This window comes from Gorilla gorilla, chromosome 4, assembly GCF_029281585.2.
Source record: "Gorilla gorilla gorilla isolate KB3781 chromosome 4, NHGRI_mGorGor1-v2.1_pri, whole genome shotgun sequence".
Taxonomy (NCBI): Eukaryota; Metazoa; Chordata; class Mammalia; order Primates; family Hominidae; genus Gorilla; species Gorilla gorilla.
In genome coordinates, this window is record NC_073228.2 from 53,023,056 (window position 1) to 53,041,138 (window position 18,083).

Here is an 18,083-nt window from a genome sequence, read left to right on the forward strand (position 1 = left end):
CTCAGCCTCCCAAATGGCTGGGATTACGGGTGCCTGCCACCATGCCCGGCTAATTTTTTGTATTTGTAGTAGAGACCGGGTTTCACTGTGTTGGCCAGGATGGTCTTGATCTCCTGACCTCGTGATCTGCTCGCCCCGGCCTCCCAAAGTGTTTGTATTACAGGCGTGAGCCACTGCACCTGGCTGAACCTTTCAAAATTATCTGTTACTGCCTCTTGAAGCCAATTAGAGACCAGTAACTAATGAATGAATGAAGCTTTATCTCTGAAACTTTGAACTTATAATATCTTGAATTTCTATAGCACTTTAAAATTTTTCACGGAACTCTTTTAATCCCATCAATAAATTTCAATTGAATAAATAAACTAATGAAATTATGTTATTTTTATTACTATTTTTATTTTTTTTTTGAGACTAAGTCTCCCTCTGTCGCCCAAGCTGGAGTGCAGTGGCATGATTACAGGCATGAGCCACCACACCGCACCAGGCCTATTATTATTATTATGCTTATTGAGAACAGTTTCAATCTGTGGCCTAGGCTGGAGTGCACTGGCAGGATCTCGGCTCACTGCAACCTCCACCTCCCGGGTTGAAGCAATTCTCCTGCCTCACCCTCCCAAATAGCTGGGATTACAGGCATGCGCCACCATGCCCGGCTAATTTTTTTGTATTATTTTGTATTTTGTATTATTAGTAGAGACAGAGTTTGGCCATGTTGGCTAGGCTGTTCTCGAACTCCTGACCTTAAGTGATCCACCCACCTCAGCCTCCCAAAGGGCTGGGATTATAGGCATGAGCCACTTATTATCGACATCTAATATAGGTTAAACTGAGACTGAGAAGGAGTTAGATTGGACCATGTTGACACTTAAGTGTAGAAAGTGCCTGGAGCCAGGACACCTCACTTCTACATACTAAACCAGTACTTTGTATTGAACTATCCTTCCTTCCTCCCTCCCTCCCTTCCTTCCTTCTTTTCCTTTCTTTCTCTCTCTCTCTTTCTTTTAGATAATCTCCCTAACATGGTATTCCTCTTTTTGGTGAATAAAATTCTGCAGCAGAAAATCTCAGGCTGTATCTAAATTTTAAAATACAATATCTACTGTAAACTGCAGGTATTGATCCAATAACTGGTGAGAATAGTGCTTTTGTAAAATAAGGGTTGCTTCATTATACAGAAAAACTTTGAACTCAGAAATTCCAGGACTGCTCCATTTGCTTTATTTGCATAACCTTCAAGGGCAGAGAGTCAGGGCAACTCTGTGAACCCCAAGTGATCAGTCAGGTGATGGCAATACTTAGCCTGCAAATCTACTAAAACAAGTCAGAAAGTTTCCATTTAGGCTGTACACAAGAAGAAATATTTAACTAAAGTTTCAATAGCTCTTTTTCCCCAACAAACCAATTTGTTAGTTTACATTTTAGGTTTAGAGTCCTCTGGGCCGGGCACAGTGGCTCATGCCTGTAATCCTAACACTTTGGGAGGCCAACGTGGGTGGATTGCCTGAGCTCAAGTTCAAGACCAGCCTGGGCAACATAGTGAAACTCTGTCTCTACTAAAATACAAAAAAATTAGCTGGGCGGAGTGGCATACACCTGTAGTCCCAGCTACTTGGGAGGCTGAGGCAGGAGAATTGCTTGAACCCAGGAGGCGGGGGTTGCAGTGAGCCGAGATTGTGCCACTGTACTCCAGCCTCAGCGACAGAGCGAGACACTGTCTCAAAAAAAAAAAAAAAAAAAAAAAGAGTCCTTTGGAGCCTCCTTCAAAGCTTAGTCACTTACAATTTGCCCATTGTACCCATTTTCCTATATATACTGTTCCTGTATGTACCTTGAATACTTTTCTTGTTTAATGACATGGCTTTCTTTTTTTTTTCAGACTCCGTCTTGCTCTTATTGCCCAGACTGGAGTGCGATGACACGATCTTGGCTCACTGCAACCTCCACTTCCCGGATTGAAGTGATTCTCCTGCCTCAGCCTCCCCAGTAGCTGGGATTACAGGCATGTGTCACCACACCCGGCTAATTTTTTGTATTTTTAGTAGAGATGGGGTTTCACCATTTTGGCCAGGCTGGTCTCGACCTCCTGATCTCAAGTACCTGCCTCAGCCTCCCAAAGGACATTGCTCTCTTATCTTCTAGAGTAGAACTTTTCCAATGGTGTCTTTCATCTGCATTTTCAGATGACAAATGATAACTTCTCATTCCATTCTGTAACCAGAAGTTAGTAAAGTTTATTTATAAGCTTTATAAAGTTAAAAATTTCCTAGCAACACTTAGTACAGACATTATTTTTTTATTTGTATAGAGTTTCCATGATAAAGTGTAGTTGGGTATCTGGCATTGGTACTTAGGGCATAATAATTAATGAAAAAATTTTGAGCCCCTATGATTATAGTGACCAATCATATTTTCGGAACTCTAAATAAGATTAGTCTATCAAGGGCTAGGGTTGTGTTTTCATGTTTGTTTATTTGTCTGAGACAGGGTCTTGCTCTGCCACCCAGGCTGGAGTGCAGTAGCATGATCTCGGCTCACTGCAACCTCTGCCTCCCAGGTTCAAGCACTTCTCCTGCTTCAGCCTCCTGAGTAGCTCCGCGACCAGCCGTGTTTTCATGTTTCTTTAGCAGCTCCAAATATACACATATGAGGACTCCACAGATGCTTACTAAGTGAAGAACACTTAGTTTGAGGATAGTAAAGGATAGTTTTTTCTTTTTGAGACAGTCTCACTGTCACCCAGGTTGGAGTGCAGTGACGCGATCTCTGCTCACTGCAACTTTCGCTTCACGGGTTCCAGCGATTCTCCTGCCTCAGCCTCCCGAGTAGCTGGGATTACAGGAGCGCACCACCACACCTGGCTAATTTTTGTATTTTTCGTAGAGACGGAGTTTTACCATGTTAGCCAGGCTGGTCTCAAACTCCTGACCTGATGATCCACCTGCCTTGGCCTCCCAAAGTGCTGGGATTACAGGCGTGAGCCACTGCGCCTAGCCAGAAATAGTTTTGAAACTAAAAAAATGAGAAAAGGGGAATTAACTGTGCTATAGGCTCGCTTTGAACGTCATGTTACAATGCGCCACTATCTTTCTTAGGATGTAATTATTGCATCTAGTATCTCAGGTTAAACTTACCTTTCATAAGACATTCCTGATACCAATAGCCTTTGCAAATCTAGTCTTGGCCGGGTGTGGTGGCTCATGCCTGTAATCCCAGCACTTTGGGAGGCCGAGGCGGGCGGACAGCGAGGTCAGGAGTTCGAGACCAGCCTGGCCAACACGACGAAACCCCGTCTCTACTAAAAATAGCTGGGCGTGGTGGCGGGTGCCTGTAATCCCAGCTACTCGGGAGGCTGAGGCAGGAGAATCGCTTGAACCCGGGAGGCGGAGGTTGCAGTGAGCCGAAATCGTGCCATTGCGCTCCAGCCTGGGCGACAAGAGCAAGACTCCATCTCAAAAAAAAAAAAAAATTAAGAAAAAAAGAAAAGCTAGTCTTTCAGTACAGGGATCTGGAGATTTTAATTTGCGAGCTGTTTAACTGCTAAAATAAAAAAAAAAATGGCGGTTTCCGCAGGGGAGCCGAAAGCTACCGGCCGGCAGGTTTAATATCCAGAGGCGCGAGGCCTGAGACAGCTCAGATCAAAGGGAAGACTGGGCTGAAGGAAATCTCGCGAGGCCCACGCATTGACCAATATTCGCGAGATTTCGATGCCCTGTCCTCTTCCTCTCTCTGGCAGGACCGCGGTTTATCTCGCGAATTTTGGGAAGTTCCGTTGCGGAAGATGGCGGCGGCCTCGAGCACCCTTCTCTTCTTGCCGCCGGGGACTTCAGATTGATCCTTCCCGGGAAGAGTAGGGACTGCTGGTGCCCTGCGTCCCGGGATCCCGAGCCAACTTGTTTCCTCCGTTAGTGGTGGGGAAGGGCTTATCCTTTTGTGGCGGATCTAGCTTCTCCTCGCCTTCAGGATGAAAGCTCAGGGGGAAACCGAGGGTAAGTGACTGTAGGGGAAAGGAGGGGGCGGGACACAACTGGGGGAGCCAGTTTGTGAGAGGAGGTTCTTGCAGATGTCCCATGGGGGCCACTTTAGGGGCACAGAGTCCAGGAGAGGGAATGTGTATTAGTTTTAGATTGTCACTATACCCTCCTTGGTGATTATAGAGCTTCGACTTTAGGGCGATGGGGACTCTCAACTTCTGTGAAGATTTCATGCTCGAGTAGGGCACTTTTGGCCTAAAGTGGTGGGAGACGGGGCAAATGAATACAAAATCAGCTTACATCTCGTTCCAGAAGAGACGCCTGAATAAATTTAGGGCTGTGTGTAAACGTACTGGAGACTATTTTGGCATCAATGAAATGATTAGGTCCTTATATTTATTAGCAGCCAGCAGTTCTCTACAATGTCAAGTGTTCAGATCCTGTGCCATTGTGTATTTTTAAAGTGCGCTGAATTTCGTTCTTTTATTGACCGAACTACGAACTGCAGAAAAACAACTTTTCTGTGGAACTTTACTAAGATTTTCTAAAGTTCCACACTCCGGCTAAGATGCTGCCTTAGCATTTTGGGCATAGTTCTGTTGATACAGTGAACTGTGTTATTGTTTATCTTCTCCAGTTTCCTCTGAGCTTTGCAGATTAGGGTCCTTGCCTGATTATTTTTGTATAGTTTCTGGCACGTAATAGTCGCTCAAAAAATGTTGGAGCATCGAAGTACAGATATTTATCAGCAGGTTTCTCAAGAAAAACAAGGAGTGTGTTTTGGAGCAGAGGTCGAAAGGTGAGGCCGGGAGCAGTGACTCACACCTGTAATCCCAGCGCTTTGGGAGGCTGCGGCTGGAGGATCCCTGGAGCCCAGGAGTTCGCGACCAGCCTGGGCAACATAGTGAGGCCCTGTCTCTACAAAAAAAATAAAAAAATTGCCGGGCACTGTGGCTCACGCCTGTAATCCCAGCACTTTGGGAGGTTGAGGCGGGTGGATCACCTGAGGTTGGGAGATCGAGACCAGCCTGACCAACATGGAGAAACCCCGTCTCTACTAGAAATACAAAATTAGCCGGGCGTGGTGGTGAATGCCTGTAATCCCAGCTACCTGGGAGGCTGAGGCGGGAGGATTGCTTGAACCCAGGAGGTGGAGGTTGTGGTGAGCCAAGACTGGGCCATTGCATTCCTACCTGGGCTACAAGAGCGAAACTTTGTCTCAAAAAAAAAAAAAAAAGGCCGGGTGTGGTGGCTCACTCCTGTAATCCCAGCACTTTGGGAGGCTGAGGTGGGCGGATCACCTGAGGTTAGGAGTTCAAGACCAGCCTGGCTAACATGGTGAAACCCTTTCTCTACTAAAAATACAAAATTAGCCAGGCACAGTGGCATGCCTGCAATCCCAGCTACTTGGGAGGCTGAGGCAGGAGAATCACCCAAACCCGGGAGGTGGAGGTTGCAGTGAGCCAAGATGGTGCCACTGGACTCCAGTCTGGGCAACAAGAGCAAAACTCCGTCTCAAAAAAAAAAAAAAAAAAAAGAAAGAAAAAAAATTGAAAATAAATAAAATAAAAAATAAAAAAAATTAGCTCCAGGTAGTGGCTCAAGGCTGTAATCCCAGCACCGTGGGAGGCCGAAGCGGGCGAATCACTTGAGCCCACAAGTTGGAGACCAGCCTAGACAACCTGGCAAAAGCCTGTCTCTACAACAGATACAAAAATTAGCTAGGCATGGTGGCACAAGCCAGTAGTCCCAGCTACTTGGGAGGCTGAGTGGGAGGATTACCTGAATCCTGTAGGTCAAGGCTCCAGTGAGCCAGAATCATGCCACTGCACTCTAACCTGGGCGACAGAGCGAGACCCTGTTTCAAGGAAAAATTAGCTATAGTCTCAGCTACTCTGAAGGCTGAGCTGGGAGGATCACTTGATCCTGGAGCATGGGAGGTTGAGGCTGCAATAGGCCTTGATTGTGCCAGTGCACTCAAGCTGGGGCTGCAGAGTGATACTCTGTCTTAAAAAAAAAAAAAGAAAAGAAAGATGTACTCCTTGGGTGCAAGGGGACAACAAGTGTAAAAATGGAAACTTCATGAAGTAGGAGTTTTTGTCTAGTTTGTTCACTGCTGTCTTTTTAGCATTTTCATTTATTTATTTATTTTTTTGAGACGGAGTTTTGCTCTTGTTGCCCAGGCTGGAGTGCAGTGGCGCAATCTGGGCTCACTGCAGCCTCCGCCTCCTGGGTTCAAGTGATTCTCCTGCCTCAGCCTTCCGAGTAGCTGGGATTATAGGCATGTACCACCAAGCCCGGCTAATTTTGTATTTTTAGTAGAGATGGGGTTTCTCCGTGTTGGTCAGGCTGGTCTCCAATTCCCAACCTCAGGTGATCCACCCGCCTTGGCCTCCCAAAGTGCTGGGATACAGGCGTGAGCCACTGCGCCCAGCCAGCATTTTCATTTATTTTTTTTCTTTTTTTAAAATTTTCCTCTCTAGCCCAGTTCAATAACTTTTTTTTTTTTTTTTTTTTTTTGACACAATGTCTCCCTCTGTTGCCTAGGATGGAGTAAGTGGTGTGATCAAGGCTCATCACTGAAGCTTCGACCTCCCAGGCTGAGGTGATCCTTCTGCCTCAGCCTCCAGAGTAGCTGGGGACTGACTACAGCACATGCCAGAAGGCTTGGCTAATTTTTTTCTTTCTTTTTTTTTTTTGAGACAGAGTTTCGCTCTGTTGCCCATGCTGGAGTGCAATAGTGTGATCTTGGCTCACTGCAGCCTCTGCCTCCTGGATTCAAGCAATTCTCCTCCCTTAAGCCTCCCAAGTAGCTGGGATTACAGGCATGCACCACCATACCCGGCTAATTTTGTATTTTCGGTAGAGACAGGATTTGACACTCCAGCCTGGGCATCAAGAGTGAAACTTAGTCTTTAAAAAAAAAAAAAAAAGTTTGGATAGAAAACAGTCCAGTGGTATGGTATTCCTTACATCAGACCCATAACTTGTGTGTCATCTTGCCATTAAAAATGTCTTCTTTGGATATTTTGAAGTAAAATGATTTTGGAAAATATTTTAACTGAATTCTTACTGAGATGAAGTGTGGGAATTTATTTTGCAAGGAAAACTGTGGATGGTCTTGATAGAACAGTTACTGATAACGTTTTCTGATTTAAATCATAGAGTCAGAAAAGCTGAGTAAGATGAGTTCTCTCCTGGAACGGCTCCATGCAAAATTTAACCAAAATAGACCCTGGAGTGAAACCATTAAGCTTGTGCGTCAAGTCATGGTAAGGATTGTGGTGAAGTGGGTAAAGTGTTTTGCTTAGATAATTATTCTTAATACGCTAAGCTCCCCATGTAGATGTGTTCATACTATCTTCATAAAACATCTGAATACATGGTGGTTTCAACTTTAGGAGTCTATTGTATCTATACTACAGGTTGAATATCCCTTATATGAAATGCTTGGGACCGGAAGTGTTTTAGATTTTGGATTGTTTTGGATTTTGGAATATTTGCAAATATATAATGAGATATCTTGGGGATGGGACCCAAGTCTAAACACATAATTTATTTATGTTTCATAAACACCTTATAGATATAGCCTGAAGGTAATTTTATACAACGTATTTAATAATATATTTAATACTTTTGTGTGTGAAACTAAGTTTTTTTTTTTTTTTTTTTTTTGAGACGGAGTTTCACTCTTGTTGCCCAGGCTGGGGTATAATAGCCCGATCTCGGCTCACTGCAACCTCTGCCTCCCAGGTTCAAGTGATTCTTCTGCCTCAGCCTCCCGAATAGCTGGGATTACAGGCATGTGCCACCACGCCCGGCTAATTTTTATATTATTAGTAGAGACGGGGTTTCTCCATGTTGGTCAGGCTGGTCTTGACCTCCAGACCTCAGGTGATCCACCTGCCTTCGCCTCCCAAAGTGCTGGGATTACAGGCGTGAGCCACCACGTCCAGCCGTTTTGACTGCATTTTGACTGTGACCCTGTTATGTGAGGTCAGGTGTGAAATCCTTGGTGGCATCATTGTGAATGCTAAAAAGGTTTTGGATTTGGGAGCATTTCAGATTTTTGATTTTCAGATTAGGTATGCCCAGCCTGTACTAGTAGAGTTTTTGATTCATTCTTTTTTCTGAGACCAGGTCTTATCATCCAGGCTCAAGTGCAGTGGTGCGATCATGGCTCACTGCAGCTTCAACTTCCCAGGCTCAGGTGGTTCTCCCACCTCAGCCTCCTAGTATCTGGAACAACAGGAGCATGTAACCATGTCCAGCTAGTTTTTTTTTTTTTTTTTTTCTTTGAGATGGAGTCTCGCTCTGTGGCCAGGCTGGAGTGCAATGGTGCGATCTCGGCTCACTGCAACCTCCGCCTCTTAGGTTCAAGAGATTCCCCTGCCTCAGCCTCCCGAGTAGCCAGGACTACAGGCGCACGCCACCACGCCTGGCTAATTTTTTGTACTTTAGTAGAGATGGGGTTTCACCATGTTGGTCAGGATGGTCTCCATCTCCTGACCTCGTGATCTGCCTCCCAAAGTGCTGGGATTACAGGTGTGAGCCACTGTGCCCGGCTGCCCAGCTAGTTTTTTATATTTTTTGTAGAAATCGTTTTTTTTTGAGATGGAGTGTCGCTCTGTCACCCAGGCTGGAGTGCAGTGGTGCGATCTCGGCTCACTGCAAGCTTTGCCTCCCGGGTTCATGCCGTTCTTCTGCCTCAGCCTCCCGAGTAGCTGGGACTACAGGTGCCTGCCACTATGCCCGGCTAACTTTTTGTATTTTTAGTAGAGATGGGGTTTCACCGTGTTAGCCAGGATGGTCTCGATCTCCTGACCTCGTGATCCACCCGTCTCGGCCTCTCAAAGTGCTGGGATTACAGGCGTAGCCACTGCGCTTAGCCAGAAATAGGTTTTTACTGTGTGGCTCAGGCTGGTCTCAAACTTGTGGGCTCAAGTGATCCACCCACTTTGGCCTCCCAAAGTGTTAGGATTACAGTGTGAGCCACCGTGCCTGGCGGATTCATTTTTTTTTTTTTTTTTTTAAAGACGGAATCTCTGTCTGTCGCCTAGGCTGGAGTGCAGTGGTGGGATCTTGGCTCACTGCATCCTCCGCCTCCTGGGTTCAAGCGATTCTCCTGCCCCAGCCTCCTGAGTAGCTGGTATTACAGGCACCCGCCACCATGCCCAGTTAATTTTTGTATTTTTAGTAGAGATGGGGTTTCACCATGTTAGCCAGGCTGGTCTTGAACTCCTGACCTTGTGATCCACCTGCCTCAGCCTCCCAAAGTGCTGTGATTACGGGTGTGAGCCCCTGTGCCTGGCCCAGGTTGTCATTTTTATTCCTTAAGGCAACCAAATTCTAGCTTGAAATATGTTCTGTAAATGATACTGTCATTAGAGAGACATTGTGAGATAGAAGGATTCCAGGTGGCTAATAAGGCCCTCTCTTTGGGTACCACTCTCTTGGTTTGGTCACCATGACTTTGCTTGTCTACTTCTCAGTTTTGCAGATTCAGAAACCTAATTTTATTGGTACATCAAGGTTTTATAGAGTTTTCATGGCTGGGCGCGGTGGTTCACATCTGTAATCCCAGCACTTTGGGAGGCTGAGGCAGGTCGATCACCTGAGGTCAGGAGTTCGAGACCAGGCTGACCAACAAGGTAAAACCCTGGCTGACCGACAAGGTAAAACCCTGTCTCTACTAAAAAGACAAAATTAGCCGGGCATAGTGGCAGGCGCCTGTAGTCCCAGCTACTCGGGAGGCTGAGACAGGAGAACCGCTTGAACCCGGGAGGTGGAGGTTGCAGTGAGCCAAGATCATGCTACTGTACTCCAGTCTGGGCATCGGAGCGAGACTCCATCTCAAAAAAAAAAAAAAAGAGTTTTCAACAACTGACATACTATATGCTTATTTATTAATTTATGACAAAACGTTTAGTTTTCCAGTTTTCATAATACTGGTATTCATTGACCAGAGCACCTCTTCTCCTGTCAAGAATCAAGAGATTTCAGATTATTAATAAATTACTTTGTTTTGTAAGGGAGAATTAGAGCAGTGAGATAGATTTATTTGCAACCTGGAAAAGCCTGGAAAACTATCCTTATACCAGAAAACTGTTCACGTTTTTAGGGACTGGAATGTTTTTCAGAGAGAAACTTCTTCACTGGATAGGGTTAGGAAAACTAGGCTAAGTTTTTTTTGTTTGTTTGTTTGTTTTGTTTTGTTTGAGATGGAGTCTCACTCTGTCACCAAGGTTGGAGTGCAATGGCGTGATCTCGGCTCACTGCAACCTCTGCATCCCCGGGTCAAGCGATTCTCCTGCCTCAGCCTCCTGAGTAGCTGGGACTACAGGCGCGTACCACCACACCTGGCTAATTTTTGTATTTTTAGTAGAGATGGGGTTTCACTATGTTGGCCAGGCTGGTCTCGAACTCCTGACCTCATGATCTGCCCGCCTTGGCCTCCCAAAGTGCTGGGATTACAGGCGTGAGCCACTGCAACCGGCCTCAAACTAGGCTAAGTTTTTGTTCTTTGGAAGTCCCTTTTCTGGACTACATGTTCTGTTTCTTTTCTTTTTCTTTTTTTTTTTTTGAGACAGAGTCTCTCTCTGTCGCCAGGCTGGAGTGCAGTGGTGTGATCTTGGCTCACTGCAACCTCCGCCTCCTGGGTTCAAGCGATTCTCCTGCCTCAGCCTGCTGAGTAGCTGGGACTATAGGCGTGCACCACCACGCCCAGATAATTTTTGTATTTTTAGTAAGAGACGGGGTTTCACCATTTTGGCCAGGATGGTCTCAGTCTCTTGACCTCGTGATCCTCCCGCCTTGACCTCACAAAGTGCTGGGATTACAGGCGTGAGCCACCGCGCCCAGCCTATATGTTCTGTTTTTTAGAGTCGATCTCATTTTCTTAAAATTTGGTTGTGTTTCTCAGATTACATGCAAATCACCTTGTTAAATTTGTACACTACCAAATCTCCTGAGCCATCTTATTTAACTGTTTATATCTTAGCATGTGGTCACTTCCACAGGAGGCAGATCTCATGTATTACATTTTGATTCTTCCTAATGTTTCTCTAAAGGTTTTTTTGTTTTAGATGTGGAAATACAACGTTTTCTTTTTTGTTTTTGACTAAATAGAGACAGGATCTCTCTATCTTGCCTTGGCTGGTCTCGAACTCCTGGACTCAAGTGATTATTCAGCTTTGGCCTCTCAGTGTGCTAGAATTACAGGCATGAGCCACGTGCCTGGCTGAGGAATACCTTTTTCTACACTCATATATATGGATTTTTCTTCCTTTGCATGGATGGACAGAGTAACACTTGTAGACCAGTGTTACTCTATATAGTCTACAAAATCTATAGACTATATTGAGTCTATAGACTGTCCTGCAATATTACTACTAGGATAATGTGTATGTTTACCTAAAACACTGTTGGCCTGGTTAATTTTCACCTCAAATGTTTTCCCACTTGACACAGGAGAAGAGGGTTGTGATGAGTTCTGGAGGGCATCAACATTTGGTCAGCTGTTTGGAGACATTGCAGAAGGCTCTCAAAGGTTTGTGAACACTTTTGAAATATGCTGATTTCACAAAACCCCCAGTTCAAGAAGGACCATTTTATACTTAAACTAGAAGTAAAAAATTGAGGTAGGTCAACTTTATATATTAGATATTGCTCTTGCATTCATTTATGGAGTTGGAATGAGCTTTTTGCTAAAGTTTGAAACATTTATTTTTGATCCTGTTTTGGAGGCTGATAGAGATTTAAAAGAGAAATGATGAAGGGTAATATAAGATACCTGGGGAGGCTGGGTGCGGTGGCTCGCTCCTGTAATCCCAGCACTTTGGGAGGCTGAGGTGGGCGGATCACAAGGTCAGGAGTTTGAGACCAGCCTGGCCAACATGGTGAAACCCTGTCTCTACTAAAAATACAAAAATTAGCTGGACGTGGTGGCGGGCACCTATAATCCCAGCTTCTCGGGAGGCTGAGGCAGGAGAACAGTGTGACCTGGGGAGGCAGAGGTTGCAGTGAGCCAAAATCACGCCATTACACTCCAGCCTGGGCGACAGGGCAAGACTTGTCTCAAAAAAAAAAAAAAAAAAGATACCTGGGAAAAGTTTTTTTTCCCTTCACGTTTATTTCTGATTAATCTCGATAAGAACATGGACTTTTTTTTTTTTTTTTTTTTTGAGACGGAGTTTCGCTCTTGTTGCCCTGGCTGGAGTGCAGTGGTGGAATCTTGGCTCACCACGACCTCTGCCTCCTGGGTTCAAGTGATTCTCCTGCCTCAGCCTCCCAAGTAGCTGGGATTACAGGTATGTGCCGCCATGCCCGGCTAATTTTATATTTTTAGTAGAGACAGGGTTTTCCATGTTGGTCAGGCTGGTCTCGATCTCTTGACCTCAGGTGATCTGCCCACCTTGGTCTCCCAAAGTGCTGGGATCACAGGCGCGAGCCACTGCACCTCGCGACGTTTTTTGTTTTTTTGTTTTTTTTTTCCCGAGACGGCGTCTCACTCTGTCACCCAGGCTGGAGTGCAGTGGCACAATCTTGGCTCACTGCAACCTCCACCTCCTGGGTTCAAGCGATTCTCCTGGCTCAGCCTCCCAAGCAGCTGGGACTACAGGCGCGTCCCACCACCCCTGGCTAATGTTTTGTATTTTTAGTAGAGATGGGGTTTCACCGTGTTAGCCAGGATAGTATCGATCTCCTGACCTCGTGATCCACCCGCCTCGGCCTCCCAAATTGCTGGGATTACAGGCGTGAGCTACCATGCCTGTCCAGAAGATGGACATTTTAACTCTAAAAAGATTTTTACGGTGTTTATGGAGCAAATTTCCAGGAAAGCAAATGTAAAATACAAGTCATGAGCTTGATTATTCATGCTTATAATGACTAATTCTATTTTTGGGGAATAATGAAAGTAAAAACAGATTTTACTGTGATCCACCAGAAATGAACCTAATTCAGCTGAGGGTTTTTTTTTTTCTTCTGGAGACGGTGTCTCACTCTGTCGTCCAGGCTGGAGTGCAGTGGTGCGATCTCTGCTCACTGCAACCTCCGTTTCCCGGATTCAAGTGATTGTTCTGCCTCAGCCTCCTGAGTAACTGGGATTACAGGCGCCCATTACCACGCTCAGCTAATTTTTGGATTTTTAGTAGAGATGGGGTTTCAACATGTTGGCCAGGGTGGTCTTGGACTCCTGACCTCAGGTGATCTGCCTGCCTTGGCCTCCCAAAGTGTTGGGATTACAGGCGTGAGCCACTTTGCCCAGTCTCAGCTGAGTATTATCTTCTTTACCTTTTTTTCTCTTCTTTCTTTTTTTTTTTCTTTGACACAGAGTGTCGCTGTGTCACCCAGGCTGGAGTGCAGTGGCACGATCTCTGCTCACTGCAACCACTGCGCCCCCACCGGGTTCAAGAGATTCTCTTGCCTCAGCCTCCCGAGAACCTGGGATTATAGGCGCGCACCACCACACCTGGCTAATTTTTGTATTTTTATTAGAGACAGGATTTCACCATGTTGGTCAGGCTGGTCTTGAACCCCTGACCTTGTGATCTGCACGCCTCGGCCTCCGAAAGTGTTAGGATTACAGGCGTCAGCCACCGCACGAGGCCTTTTTTTCTGTTTTAATTGTGGTAAAATATAGGTAACAAAATTTACGATTTTCTTTGTTTCTAAGTGTATAGTTCAGTAGCGTTAAGTGCATTCATATTATTGTATAATCATCACCACTGTCCATCTGTAAAACTTCACTCATCTTCCCAAGCTTACATTCTGTAATGTCCCATTCCCGCCTTCCCCCAGTCCCTGGCAGCCACCATTCTGCTTCCTGTCTTTATGAATTTGACTACTCTGTAAACCTGATATAAGTGGAATCATATATTTGTCCTTTTGTGACTGGCTTATTTCACTAAACGTAATGTCTTCAAGGTTCATCTATTTTGAAGCATTTATTAGAATTTCTTTCTTTTTTAAGGTTGAAAAATACTCCTCTTTATGTATATACATTTCATTTATCCATTCATCTGCTAGTGGACACTTGGATTGTTTTAACCTTTTGACTGTTGTGATTAATGGTGTTGTTAATGTTGAGTTTTTTTAAATGTTAGTTTTAATGTTAATCTTCCTTATTCTATCATTAGCAGATAAATGTGTCTTAAGTTAAAGGCAGCTTGTCCCACATAAGGAGTAATGAAAACTGGAGAGGAGAAAGGTTCGGTAATTTTTCAAATAGATCTTTTTTTTTTGACCTTTAGTACTGCATAGGCCACAGCTAACCCTAATCAATGAACTTTATGTAAATTACAAGCATTTGAACTACTGAATATGTTTACGGTTTTGGAAGGATGAATCTTTCTGTCTTAAAAGAATATCATTTAAGTCATTTGGAGCATTCTTTGTGACTTCCTTTTTTCATCCTTTTATAGTAACATCTTTACCAGCAATGACTGATCGTTTGGAGTCCATAGCAAGACAGAATGGGTAAGTAGTCTTTCTGTAGGCAGAAATGTTTAACTTAGTGTTAACTTTGGGTGGCTTTATTTATGTGTCTTCTATTAATTTTTGTTTTGATTTGTTCCTGCTAGACTGGGCTCTCATCTCAGTGCCAGTGGCACTGAATGTTACATCACGTCAGATATGTTCTATGTGGAAGTGCAGTTAGATCCTGCAGGACAGCTTTGTGATGTAAAAGTGGCTCACCATGGGGAGAATCCTGTGGTATGTGTTGTTGATATTTCACTGGAATCTGTGGGGTTTACTTAGGGACATTAATTTTAAAATTAATTGTTGGGGTTTAAATAGCTTGGGTTTAGGTTTTTTCATGAGCCACTGTAGAGATGATGTGATGGGCTACAAAATCAACAGCTGTAGAATGGGATTTAGAAAATATGGGTCCCATCTCTGACATCATCCAAAGGCTTTGACAAGTGGAAACACCGTAGGAACCCTTTTCCCTTTCCTTCCTTCCTTCCTTTCTTTCTTTTCTTTCTTTTTTCTTTCTTTTTTTCTTTCTTTCTTTCTTTTCTTTCTTTCTCTTTCTTTCTCTCTTTCTTCTTTCTTTCTTTCTTCTTTCTTTCCTTCTTTTTCTTTTTTTTTTTCTGAGACAGAGTCTCATTCTGTCACCTGGAGTGCAGTGGCATGATCTTGGCTCACTGTAACCTCTGCCTCCTGGATTCAAGCGATTCTCCTGCCTCAGCCTCCCAAGTAGCTGGGATTACAGGTGTGTGCCACCATGCCTGGCTAATTTTTGCATTTTTAGTAGAGATGGGGTTTCCCTATGTTGGCCAGGCTGGTCTCCAGCTCCTGACCTCAAGTGATCCACCTGCCTCAGCCTCCCAAAGTGTTGGGATTACAGGCATAAGCCACTGCACCAGCAGGAACCCTTTTCATTTCATATCAACAAACATGAGCAGCGATTGAACAATAGGTGCTGGGGATATGGAAATAAATGACTCAGGGTTACTACCTTCAAAGAGATTATAGTCAAGAACAGATGATCTGAAAAATTATGTAATAGAGATGAATGTAAAATCTGTGTAACCAGACAATTTGATATGAATTCCATGTATGGCATTAGAGTTCCTAATGTTTTGAACAAGCTACTGAAAGTAGATTCTTTTAAAAACTATTTCATATGCTTTGACTTTAAATTTCTCACCCTAATCCTATGGTTCACCAAGTAGGAAGAAGATGCTTTTTAATATTTTAATATGAGGACCATCTGTAGTTTTAATGGTTTTGTTGTAAAACATGTGCTATAGAAAAAGGGAAAGGCTTTTGATATCTTCAAAGTTGCTAAAGTAGTTTTAATGTTTTAACATAATTTCTTTGATTTCAGAGCTGTCCGGAGCTTGTACAGCAGCTAAGGTGAGCAAATACGATTTATATTCCTTGATATTGACAGACAGTGCTGTTCTTTACAGCTGGCTTTTAAGACTGGTCAGAAGTTATTCTCCTCAGGAACAAGTTTATTTTCTTGGGCAAAGATTTTTAAGAGTCTATACTTAATCACGTCCTGAATTGACATAGCATAGCTATTCACCCTACTCTATCCCAGGGTTTTTTTGTTTTCGTTTTTGTTTTGAGATGGAGTCTTGCTCTATTGCCCAGGCTGGAGTGCAGTGGCGCGATCTCAGCTCACTGCAACCTCTGCCTCCTGGGTTCAAGCGATTTTCCTGCCTCAGCCTCCGGAGCGGCTGGGACTGCATGTGTGTGCCACCATGCCCAGCTAATTTTTGTATTTTTAATAGAGACTACGTGGCTGGGTGTGGTGGCTCACGCCTGTAATCCCAGCACTTTGGGAGGCTGAGGCAGGTGGATCCATGAGGTCAGGAGTTCAAGACCAGCCTGGCCAAAATGGTGAAACCCCATCTCTATTAAAAATATAAAATTTAGGCTGACACCTGTAATCCCAGGACTTTGGGAGGCTGAGGCGGGTGGATCATGAGGTCAGGAGATCAAGACCATCCTGGCTAACACGGTGAAACCCCATCTCTACTAAAAAAAAAAAAAAAAAATACAAAAAATTAACTGGGTGTGGTGGCAGGCGTCTGTGGTCCCCGCTACTAGGGAGGCTGAGGCAGGAGAATGGCGTGAACCTGGGAGCGGAGCTTGCAGTAAGCCGAGATCTCGCCACTGCACTCCAGCCTGGGTGACAGAGCAAGACGCCATCTCAAAAAAAAAAAAAAAAAAAAAAAAATTAGCCAGGCATGGTGGTGGGTACCTGTAATCCCAGCTACTCAGGAGGCTGAGGCAGAAAATTGCTTGAACCCAGGAGGCGGAGGTTGCAGTGAGCTGAGATCGTGCCACTGCACTCCAGCCTGGGTGACAGAGCAAGACTCCATCTCAGAAAAAAAAAAAATAGAGACGAGGTTTCGCCATGTTGGCCAGGCTGATCTTGAACTCCTGACCTCACGTCTCCCAAAGTGCTGGGATTACAGTTGTGAGCCACCATGCTGGACCCTTTTCTTTTCTTTTCCGTTTTTTTTTTGAGACGGAGTTTTGTTCTTGTTACCCAGTCTGGAGTATAATGGTGCGGTCTCGGCTCACTGAGCACCTGGCCCCTTTTCTGTTTTTTTATTTTTATTTTTATTCTTTTGGTGAGACGGAGATTTACTTTTGTTGCCCAGGCTGGAGTGCAATGGTGTGATCTTGGCTCACCGCATCCTCTGCCTCCTGGGTTCAAGTGATTCTCCTGCCTCAGCCTCCCGAGTAGCTGGGATTACAGGCATGTGCTACCACGCCCTGCTAATTTTGTATTTTCAGTAGAGACGGGGTTTCACTGTGTTGCCCAGGCTGATCTCAAACTCCTGACCTCAGGTGATCCGCCTGCCTCGGCCTCCCAAAGTGCTGGGATTACGGGCGTGAGCCACTGCGCCCAGCCTATTTTTATTTAATTATTATTATTATTTTTTGAGATGGAGTCTCGCTCTTTCGCCCAGGCTGGAGTGCAGTGGCGTGGTCTCGGCTCACTGCAAGCTCCACCTTCTGGGTTCACACCATTCTCTTGCCTCAGCCTCCCGAGTAGCTGGGACTACAGGCGCCCGCCACCATGCCTGGCTAATTTTTTGTATTTTTAGTAGAGACGGGGTTTCACTGTGTTAGCCAGGGTGGTCTGCATCTCCTGACCTCGTGATCCGCCCGCCTCGGCCTCCCAAAGTGCTGGGATTATAGGCGTGAGCCACTGTGCCCGGCCCCTGTTTTTTTAAGTTTTAATTTTTTTTTTCTTATTTTGATTCAGATTCCCAACAGAAAGATATCCCAGGGTCTCTTAAACTTGGTACTAATGACAATTTGGATTGGAAAATTCTTTGCTCCTGGGTGGCCTGGTGCATTCTATTATGTTTAATAGCATCCCTGGCCTCTTCATTAGTTGCCAGTAGTATCTCCTTAATTGTTACAACCGTGTCCCCTGGGGCACAAAATCACCCCTGGTTGGGAATTGGTGATCTAGGTTTAGGAATTTCATATAGCTGGGGGCGGTGGCTCATGCCTATAATCCCAACAATTTGGGAGGTCGAAGTGAGCAGATCACTTGAGGCCAAGAGTTCAAGACCAGCCTAGCTAGCCTGGCGAAACCCTGTCTCTACAAAAAATACAAAAATTAGCTGA

General features: G+C 44.8%; 1 protein-coding gene across 2 annotated transcripts in view; it reads left to right on the forward strand.

Moving 5' to 3' along the window:
- Positions 1-3,744: 3,744 nt before the first annotated feature.
- MED1 (mediator complex subunit 1) overlaps positions 3,745-18,083 on the forward strand; it is a 47,374-nt gene continuing 33,035 nt past the window's right edge. For both annotated transcript variants that reach the window (XR_010133808.1, XM_055388262.2), the window contains exons 1-6: positions 3,745-3,989; positions 7,140-7,246; positions 11,445-11,523; positions 14,399-14,453; positions 14,558-14,690; positions 15,811-15,839. Coding sequence is in view for 1 of the 2 variants with exons in the window: in XM_055388262.2 (XP_055244237.2) it covers positions 3,965-3,989; positions 7,140-7,246; positions 11,445-11,523; positions 14,399-14,453; positions 14,558-14,690; positions 15,811-15,839 (428 nt within the window). In the remaining variant the exon portion in view is untranslated. The remainder of the gene's footprint in view (positions 3,990-7,139; positions 7,247-11,444; positions 11,524-14,398; positions 14,454-14,557; positions 14,691-15,810; positions 15,840-18,083) is intronic.